The 11,071-nt window shown below is 41.6% G+C and overlaps 1 gene segment (V, D, J or C); it reads left to right on the forward strand.

Moving 5' to 3' along the window:
- Positions 1-9,656: 9,656 nt before the first annotated feature.
- On the forward strand, positions 9,657-10,585 carry LOC140521596 (immunoglobulin kappa variable 1D-13-like). The segment is given in 2 exon segments: positions 9,657-9,836; positions 10,001-10,585. Coding segments are annotated over 2 exon segments (480 nt in total).
- The last annotated feature ends 486 nt before the right edge of the window (positions 10,586-11,071 follow it).

The following is an 11,071-nucleotide window of genomic DNA, read 5'->3' on the forward strand; positions in this document are numbered from 1 at the left end:
CCCACTACCCCCTCCCTCCCCATGACAGCATACAATTCTGTATAGGTTCTACATATACTTTCCTATTGAGTACATTTTCACTATAGTCATGCTATGTAGTCGGACTAAAATAAATGGAAGAAATCATATAACAAATCAAAACATGATACACAAAAACACACACACACACACACACACAAACATGATCTGCTACATTCTGCGAATGACTTCCATATTTCTTTCTCTGAGTGTGGAAGGCATTTCTCCTTAGAAAACCACCATTGGGATTTTTTTTTTTTTTAGTAAGTTCTTGCGTTATTATGAAATTCCAAGTCTACCAGAAAAAACTTTCGCACATTGTGGTCGTTGCTGTGCACAAGGTTCTCCTGCTTCTGCTCCTTTCACTCAGCATCAGATCATATAAGTCCTTCCAGGCCTCTCTGAAGTCTTCTTGTTCATCATTTCTTATGGCACAATAGTACTCCATTACATTCATATACCATAATTTGTTCAGCCATTCCCCAATTGATGGGCATCCCCTTGACTTCCAGTTTTTGGCAACTATAAAGAGTGCTGCTATAAATATTTTTGTACATGTGGGACCCTTTCCCATTTTTATGATCTCCTGGGGATACAGTCCTAGTAGCGATATTGCTGGGTTAAAGGGTATGCACATTTTTGTAGCCCTTTGGGCATAGTTCCAAATTGCTCTCCAGAATGGTTGGATGAGCTCGCAGCTCCACCAACCATGAATTAGTGTTCCAACTCTCCCACATCCTCTCCAGCATTTATCATTTTCTTGTTCTGTCATGTTTGCTGATCTCATAGGTGTGATGTGGTACCTCAGAGCTGTTTTGATTTGCATCTCTCTAATCAAAAGTGATTTAGAGCATTTTTTCATATGATTATAGATATCTTTAATTTCTTCTTCTGAAAATTGCCTGTTCATATCCTTTGACCATTTGTCAATTGGGGAATGTATTATGTTTTGTTGTGGTTTGTTTTTTCTCATGATATCTCCCATTCATTATCATTTTTCTATGCAACATGACTGATGTTTAAATGTGGTTAATACGAATGTATGTGCAGAACCCTTATAAGACTACATGGTGTCTCAGAGATGGAGGGTGGAGGAAGAGGGAGAAAATCTAAGACTTATGGAAGTGATTGCAGGAAAGTGAAAAGAAAAAATCTATTTTTAAAAAAAGAACTCATGATCTGATAAAAACTACTGAGAAAAATGGAAAACTGTGTACAGGAATTGGCACAGACCAAAATCCTATACAGTATGCCAAGATAAGGTCAAAATGGGTACATGATTCAGTCACAAAGGATGAAGCTAGAAGCAAATTAGGACAAAAAAGTATAGTCCAATCTAAGGGAAAATGAAGAATTTATGACCAAACAAGATATAGAGAGCATTATGAAAAGCAAAATGGACCATTTTGGTTACACTAAACTGGAAAGGGTTTGCACAAAGAAACACAATGGAATCAACATTAGAAGGGAAGCAGAAAGCGGGAAAACAAGTTTGATAGCCTGTGTCCCTAACAAACACCTCATTTGCCAAACATGTAGAGAACTGAGTTTAATTTATAAAAATACAAGTTATTCTCCAAATGATAAATAGCCAAATGATGTGAACAGGCAGTTTTCAGACAAAGAAATTAAAGCTATCCATAGTCATATGTAAAAATGTCCTAAATCACTAATGATTAGAGAAATTCAAATTAAAATCAATTCCAACATACCACATCACAACTATCAGATTGCTAGCATGACAAAACAGGAAAATTATAAATGTTGCATATGTGGGAAAGTTGGAAAACTAAAGCATTGTTATCAGAGATATCAATTTATCCAAACACTTAGAACTCAAAATCTCATAAAAATTAACACTGAAAACTAAAAATTAGTATTTAAAAAAAAAAAGTATGAAGGACAAACAATTTGTGAATAGTAGCTGCTCCACTGCTGACTTAACTATTCAATTTCAGCTGGGCAGTGCTCTTTCCTTCACTCCTTCCTTCCTTCCTCATGTCCTCTCTTTGGAGAGTCACTGACCTAGGGGTGCTTTGCCCAAAGAAATAAAAATTCCTTGAAACTGAGTTCTGGGAAACCAGACTTTGATAGAGCCCATTCAGATTCAAATGGAGTTGCTTCACCATGCCTGAAATCTCAAACACTCTCGCTTTCACTGATTGGCCAATAATAAGAGGGAGCTCAAGATACTCTCTGTCACTCTTTGGGTGTTGATAGCCCAGAGCGAGTGTAAATAGCAATGGTTCCTCTTCTGGACAGAAACCCTGAGCATCTTCCCTCTCCAAATTGTTTGGTGACTAAATCTCCATCTCTCACTAGGCTGGAAATAGAACACCTTCTCACAGGCTTGATCCCACTGCTGAATGGCATGGAAGCTAACTGACTGGAGGAAAGGGGATGATGGACTTTAATAGGAAAAAGGCACCTAAATAACCATTTCACTCCCTTTGGCCTCAATTTCCCCTTCTATATAATGAAATCTACAGTGTTTCCTTTTTCCTTTTTTAGCTTTTAGAAAGCTGTAACAAAAATGCAGAAGAGAAGAATCAACATCTCATAGTGACCAAAGAATCTCCAAAGTCCCCTGGACCTCCATTGCATCTGAACCTTGGCCCTGAGTTTCCTTTCAATTTTTTTGGTTGCTCAATCTTGGTTTTCTTCCTTCATGAGCTCTTTTCTTCCTTTCTTCCTTATTTCCTTCCTTTCTCTCTTTTTCTTTCTTTCTTTCTTCTTTTCTTCTTTTTTTTCTTTCTTTCCTCTCTTCTTTGCACAAACACTTGTCAATTCTTGGTCTCTAGACCCAGAGCCATCTGATCTCTCCTGGAAAGGCACAGAGGGCTCTCCAACACCAGTCCACTCTCCTCCAAACTACTCCCCCATCCCATGTTTGTAACCACAGTTGACCACCTGGCACGGCCATCACCATGTCCAGCTTAAGGGAGGTCCATTTAATAGAGCAATAAAAAAAGAGGCCACACAGGTCACACGTTCAAGGAAACACAACTGGGCCACTCCAGGCTTCCTTGAGTTGAGGTTGGACAAATACTGTTTTGCATGGTGATCTACAAGGGAACTTTCACAAACACAGCATCACCTATCTCCCACCTTTCTCACTGAACTCAGAGCTCTCTGCCTCCAGCTGTGCAAGGATCACATGCTCTCCCCTTCCTTACTCCTCTGCTTGTTACTGCTCTGGTAAGACTCACAATGAGCCATAGCTTGGAACCACTTTGGAGACAGAAGTTTTCCTAGGGGCATCTTTGACACAGCCTGTGGGTGAGGGATCTAAGCCTGGATTCACTGTATGGAGACAGGGTTCTTCACTGAAATCTCTTTCTTCTCCTTTTCCCTCTAGGAATGCCAGGTGGCCTCCCTGCCTCTGACTCCAGGAGACAGTTAGCATCAGCTGCACAGCCAGTTCCAGGATTAACCAGAGGAGGAGCTGGTACCAACAGAAACCAAGACAGTTTCTCAAGCTCCTGATCTATGAAGCATCTAAGCTCTTATCTGGGGTCCCTGCCAGGTTCAGTGGCAGTGGCTTTCAGACAGATTTCACCTTCACCAACAGTACTGTGGAGACTTAGGAGGCTGCAGATTATTACTGTTTTCAGTAGGATAGTGATCCATTCCCACAGGGTTTCAAACCTCAACCAAAACCTCCCCAGGCTGTCAGCCCTCCAGCACAGCAGAGCAGCTTGTGCCCCAGAGTCACATGCTCAGGGCAACCACTGCCCTCAGGGGAGAATTGGTCCTAATTCAGCTCAGCTGCAGGAAACACTTGTCCTGGGGGCTCTGATTGAGGTAGAAAGATTCAGAAGTGAGAGAACAAAGAGCAAGAGAAAGAATCTTGTTTCTGGTAAGCTTTAGCCAAGGAGCAGAAACCTTCCCATGGGGGATGCTCCAGAAGCAGGTCTCCTTCTTTACTCTGTTCTCAGTTTCCTCACCCTGATCAGCTGTTAAAGAGAAACTGCAAAATATTCACAGGAATGGGCCTGGACTCTGGCTGCTTTTCCCCAGTCCTGAAAAGACCATCAAGATAGACTAGATGAATAGAACAGTCTCTAAATTCTTGAGGGAACTCAATTCCAGAATGAATCCATTCTCTCTCCTCCCTGTGAGAAATTGATTGTTAGGTAAGACTAGATCTCCTTTCCTTGTCACCCCTTGGTGCTGTCAGCCATTACTAAGTTCCTTTTTAGAAAGATAAACAAAATTAGTCTGAATGTGAGTGTTTATTTCTCTCTAAGCCTGTGAAACATGCATATAAACATATGCCAGAGAGCGCATCATGGGACAGTGAACACCTAGAGGGTCAGACAAAGCAGACCTTCTATCTTCAGAGCCAATGCCTCTCATCACTACCTCCCTTCCTGACTCAGGATGCCTTTGTCACCCAAAATTATTGTTTCCATAAGGTTAAGCATGACATGAGAAAGGAATTTCTTCACTGAATAAGTTGTTAATGTAGTAAGACAAGACAACTGACAATGTGTCACTTGAAATTACAATTCCAGGATATCTGTGTTTCCTTTACCATTAATATGACATAATAGTATATGTCCATAAAACAGTTAAGATAAGAAAAGTCCCATTATTCAAGGTAGTGTCTGAATGCTCTTGGTGAACTTCATCTGGCCTTCTGGTGTTGACACAGAAATGGGTCATTATGATTTCTCTCAGAGAGTGCATTGTGCTAGAGCATTGTATAGCACTATGGTTGAGCACTGAGCTCAGAGTGGGCCACAATGCCTCTCCTGATTGAATTATCCAAGATTGAAGCCTTCCTGAAATAATGGGCATACAAAATGGTTATGGAGGGATCTATGGTAGTCAATTGGTCATTTTCTCAGACAACTGGACCATCAGCATTGGGGACAGTTGGCTGGAACTTCCATAAGGTTCCAAAGAAAATGGGAGGGAAAAGAACAAAACGAGAGGGAGGGTAGAAAAAAAGGAGGAAAAAACCCTGTGAATTTGCATGATAGCTTTCTCGCCTATTTGTAAGCAATAGCAGATTGTGCATAGTAGATTAGCAACTTCATGCACAATCATCTTTCTTATTATACTGTGTTTTGGAAATGTTTGTTTTATTCCAGAAATATGTATTAATGTAAAAAAATGGATTTAAGTAAGCCAACAAAGAAAATGAAAAGCAAGGAACAGAAAGAAGTATAAGAAAGAAGGGTACAGGGAGGGCAGGGAAAAAGTATCCTGGGAATTCAGCTTTTAAGCTTGTTTAGGTGACAGATTTGACAGCATGTGGGGGCATGAAGTCAGGAAGACTCATTATCCTGAATTCAAATCTGGCCTCAGACACTTCCCAGCTGTGTGACTTTGAACTTAACCCTCTTTGCCACAATTATCACAGCCATAAAAATGAGCTGGAGACAGAAATGACAAAACCATTCCTGGATCTTTGCCAAGAAAGCCCCAACGGGATCACAAGGAGGCAAACATGACCAAAACAACTAAATAACAATCCACTTCCAGCTGTAGTTGGGGCTTCATACACGCAAAATGATTTAGGTCAGCTAAGTGGTGCAATACTGGGTCTAGAGTCAAGAGAATCTGAGGCCAGGCTCAGACACCTGCTGTCCCGTGACCCTGGGAAAAGCTCTTAACCATCTTTGTCTCAGTTTCCTCATCTGCTAAATGAGCTGGAGAAGAATATGGCAAAGAGGGCGAGTATTTTTGCCCAGAAAACTCTAAAATGGCAACATAAAAACTCGGACACAACTGAAAAGACTGAAGAGCAAAGCACTACATGGTACTTGAAGGTTTTTAACAGGTACTTTACATATCTTAACTTATTGGATCCCCACATCAACATAGCTGCTACTATTATCCCCATTTTACAGATGAGATAACTCAGGTGTGGAAAAATGAAGTGACTTGTCCAGGGCCACACAGCTTGCAGTCTATCCATCGTATCAGATAGCTGTCTACTTAAAGCTAAACAAACCTGGCAGGTGAATGTAATGGAATATTACTGCATCATAATAAATAGAGATTATGAAGGTTTCAGAGAATTACGGGAAGACTGATGTGAACTTACATAAAGTGAACAATTAGATCTAAGAAAGCAATACACACAATGACTAACAGTAATATTAAGGATAGAGCAATGGAACCAAAAACGGAATAATTATGATGACCACACCGCCCCCTGGAGGAAGGCAGGGGAAATTCTCTTCCTTTCTTTCTTTTTAGAGGTGTGGGGTAAGTCCTGCAGTCAGCCACTCCCAGGACCATCAAGGGGGAAGCTCCACCTTCCAGTGCTATCCTCTCTCAGTAAATGCCACAGTAACAGCCAGCCACTACTTCTTCTAGGACTTCAGAAGCTGAGGTAGCTTGGCTTGCTCTGAGGGAAGAACCTTCTGCCTTTTTCTCACTCTGCCATTCAAGCAAACCAGCAGTGAAACAGATTCATTGTGTTTGAGTGTGCTTATAAATTACAGGAGATTTGGTTTACTACCTCTCAATTTTTAATTCCTTAATGAGGCAAGAGCAATCATAATGAAAAAAATAAAAGACACCACTGGCTCATCTTCATAAATGCACAAAAAAGAACTGAAGGAAGTTCAGAAGGGAGCATAAGTAAGGGCATAGTCTACAAAGACATAGATGGACTTTATTGTGTGGTTATCTTACAAGGTGTGTGAAGGGAAGATTCATAGTTTCATATAGAATCCTCTTTGTCCATTCTGCTGCAGGTATGGAAAAGTTTTTCTTTTAGTCTTTAAGTTTAACATGAAAAGATTTAAATTAAAAAAATCACAGCCAGTAAAAGACACTACTGTGTCCACCATGTACTATGGTCACAAAAGAAAAGACTGCACAGGGAGATCATACTGGAAAGAGAATGTACTGGAAGTTTGCCTATATGTATGTTTCTGTGGAAACAGGAAACTCCTGAAGGCAGGACATGGCAGTGAGGTAGAAGGGCAAGCCACGTCCAGGGGACAGCAGTGAGATGGCACTGAATCAGAAGGATGGACATTTATCCAAGGTCGCCAGGTCATGGGGTAGTGGGGAGCAGGTGAAGGGTAAGGAAAGAGGAAAGGGAGGGATTGGCCAACTTCAAAAGGACTTTAAAGAAATTAGATCCTGGAGGTGATAAAGATGGACAGGACTTTCTGGAGTAGGAGGTCACATGGTCAGCTCTGCTCTGTCACATGATCACTTTAAGAGCAGAAGGCACCATACCAATTAAACTATCAGACAATTACTTTCTAGAGCTGGACAAAATAATATCAAAATTCATTTGGAAAAACAAAAGGTCCAGAATATCAAAGGGACTAATGAAAAGAAATGCTTGGGAAGGTGGCCTAGCGCTACCAGACCTCAAATTGTACTAAAAAGCAGCAATTATCAAAACCACTTGGTATTGTCTAAGAAACAGAGAGGTAGACAAGTGGAATAGACTTGGCACTCAAGACACAGTAGTCAAGGAACATAGCAACCTTCTGTTTGATAAACCCAAGGACCCCAGCTTCTGGGATAAGAACTCACTGTTTGACAAAAATTGCTGGGAAAACTGGATAACAGTGTGGCGGAAATTAGGCATAGACCCATACCTGACACCGTACACAAGAATAAAGTCCAAATGGGTACATGATTTAGGTATAAAGATTGATACCATGAATAAACTGGAGAAGCAAGGAATAGTGTATTTATCAGATCTATGGAGAAGGGAAGAATTCTTTACTAAAGGAGAGATAGAATGCATTATGAAATGCAAAATGGATAACTTTGATTACATTAAACTGAGAAGTTTTTGCACAACCAAACCCAATGCAACCAAAATCCGGAAGGATGTAGTAAATTGGGAAAGAATTTTTACAGCTAAGCTAGGGGATAAAGGCCTCATTTCTAGAATATATAGAGAACTGATCCAAATGTATAATCATACAAGTCATTCCCCAATTGATAAATGGTCAAAGGATATGAACAGGCAATTTTCAGAGGAAGAGGTTAAGGCTATCTATAATCATATGAAAAAATGCTCTAAATCACTATTGGTTAGAGAGATGCAAATCAAAACAACTCTGAGGTACCACATCACACCTATAAGATTGGCAAACATGGCAGAACAAGAAAATGATAAATGCTGGAGAGGATGTGGGAGAGTTGGAACACTAATTCATTGTTGGTGGAGCTGTGAGCGCATCCAACCATTCTGGAGAGCAATTTGGAACTATGCCCAAAGGGCTACAAAAATGTGCATACCCTTTGACCCAGCAATATCGCTACTAGGACTATATCCCCAAGAGATCATAAAAATGGGAAAGGGTCCCACATGTACAAAAATATTTATAGCAGCACTCTATGTAGTTGCCAAAAACTGGAAGTCAAGGGGATGTCCATCAATTGGGGAATGGCTGAATAAATTATGGTATATGAATGTAGTGGAGTACTATTGTGCCATAAGAAATGATGAACAAGAAGACTTCAGAGAGGCCTGGAAGGACTTATATGACCTGATGCTGAGTGAAAGGAGCAGAACCAGGAGAACTTTATGCACAGCGACAACCACAGTGTGTGAGAGTTTTTTCTGGTAGACTTAGATTTTTGTAATAACACAAGAACTTCTTACCAAAAAAAAAAATCCCAATGGAGGATCTCAAGGCAAAATGCCTGCCACACTCAGAGAGAGAAATATGGAAGTCACTCACATATTGTAGCAGATCAAGTTTGTGTATGTGTATGTGTTTGTGTATCATGTTCTGATTTGTTATACGATTTCTTTCATTTACCTTAGTCTGACTACACAGCATGACTATAGTGAAAATATACTCAATAGGAAAGTATATGTAGAATCTATACAGAATTGTATGCAGTTGTGGGGAGGGAGAGGGGTAGTGGGGAGTAGGTGGGGGGGATAAAATCACAATTGTATGGCAGTGATTGTTAAACATTACAAAATAAAAAAAAAAAAAAAAGAGCAGAAGGCACCACTAACTCAAGTGGGCAGAGAGATGAGTCAGAGAAACCAGCCAGATGGCCATGGCAGGAGTACAACTATAAGATGATGAGAAACTGACAGAAGGTCACAGCATTCTGAGTGGAGAAGAGGAGATGATGGACTTTAATAGAACAACCATTTTGCTCCTTTTGACCTCACTTCCCTGGACTACACAATTAGAGGTTGAGACCAACAATCTCCTCTTTTTTTCAACATTTTGGAAGATGTAACAGAATTATAAAAGAGAAGAATAAACATTTCCTCCCCCACAACAACCCAAGGGACACATTCTCTCCACACCACCTACCAGACCAAAGAGTCTCCACCTCCCCTCCATCTCCATTCATCTCATCCTGGGCCTTTTGCTCTCCTTGAATTCTGGTGGTTCCTGGGTTTTAGTTTTCTTTCTAACTCAGCTACTTCTTGTTTTCTTAACTCTAGTCTTTCCACAGACACTTGTCAACTCTTGGTCTGTAGATCCAGAGCCTTCTGATCTCTTATAAGAAGATAGAGAGATCTCCTACATTTGTAGCCACGTGCCACAATCAGGACCATGTTCATGCTAGGGCAGGTCCATTTAAAATAGCAATAAAAAAGGTCAGACGATCAAGGAAAGACAACAGGGCCACTCCCTCTGGGTGCATATAATCACTCCTGGGGTCCTTTAGTTGGGGCTGGACCAGCCCTGTTTTGCATGGAGATCTCAAAGAGACCTTTCACAAACCCTGCCTAAGATTCAAATATCCCCCACCTTTCTCACTGAGCTCAGTGCTCTCTGCCTCCAGGTCTACAAGGGTCACAATGCTCTCCCCTTCCTTGCTCCTCTACCTCCTGCTCCTCTGGCCTCAAGGTAAGACTTCCAGTAAGCAATAGGTTGGCATCACTTTAGAGACAGAAGAAATATTTCAGGGGACATATCAGACACAATTTGGGGGTAAGGGAACAAATCATGGAGTCACTGTCTCTACACAGGATTCTTCACTGAAATCTCTTTCTTCTTCTTTGTCCACGCAGAATGCCAGGCAGCCATTGTGTTGACCCAGACCCCATCATCCTTGTCTGTGACTCCAGGAGACAGAGTCACCATCAACTGCAAGGCCACTTCCAGCATTAGCAACAACATGAACTGGTACCAGCAGAAGCCAGGACAGTCTCCCAAACGCCTGATCTATAAGGCTTCCACCCTACAGTCAGGGGTCCCTGCCAGGTTCAGTGGCAGAGGCTCTGGGACAGATTTCACCTTCACCATCAGTGCTGTGCAGGCTGAGGATGTGGCAGATTATTATTGTACGCAATTTAATAGTTATCCACTCCCACAGTGTTTCAGCCCTGAACAAAAACCTCCCCAGGCTGCTCAGTCCTCCAGCATAGGGGAGCAGCTGCTGCCCCAGAGTCACAGGCTCAGGGCAACCACTGCCCTCAGGGGAGAATTGGGCCTAATTTAGCTCTGGTGCAGGAACCATTTGTCCTAAGGGCTCTGGTTGAGGTAGAAAGATTGAGAAGAGAGAGAAAAGGGAGGAAGAGAAATACTCTTCTGCCTCCTAAGCTTTAGCCAAGGACCACAAACCTTCCCAGGGGGGCTGCTACCCAATACTGGTCTCATTCTTTTCTTTGCCCTCATACATGAACCCAACAGATATGATTTCTACAAATACACTGAGGGAGAGGTCTTTCACAAGTCACAGTTTCTCTTTTCTCTTTCTCAGATCTTAGGGAATATCTCCAGGCAATCTGATCTAGTTCTTTCCTCTGCACCCAGATGACTTTGGAGGAGAGAATGAAGCTGGTGACTTTGCACAGCCCTGCCTCATTTCAATCGCATTCACTTCCAAATCAAGACATCACCCTTCTGATGTCATTGGTCTCTTCAGGAATGAAGGACAATCAATTATTCTGTGAGGAGGAAGAGCTGCCCCCTGGGGACCAAACCAACCAGTTCCAGTTGGGCAAGGCTCCTTCCTTTTTTCTTTCTTCCTTCCTCTCATGGGCAATAAGACATCTGCATTTCAGTGCTCTGACCAAAGGAATACAAATTGTTTGACACATGGGTTCTGAAAAACCAGGCTTCCCTAAAACCCATTAATA

The sequence above is a fragment of the Notamacropus eugenii genome, chromosome 1, assembly GCF_028372415.1.
Source record: "Notamacropus eugenii isolate mMacEug1 chromosome 1, mMacEug1.pri_v2, whole genome shotgun sequence".
NCBI classification, from domain to species: Eukaryota; Metazoa; Chordata; class Mammalia; order Diprotodontia; family Macropodidae; genus Notamacropus; species Notamacropus eugenii.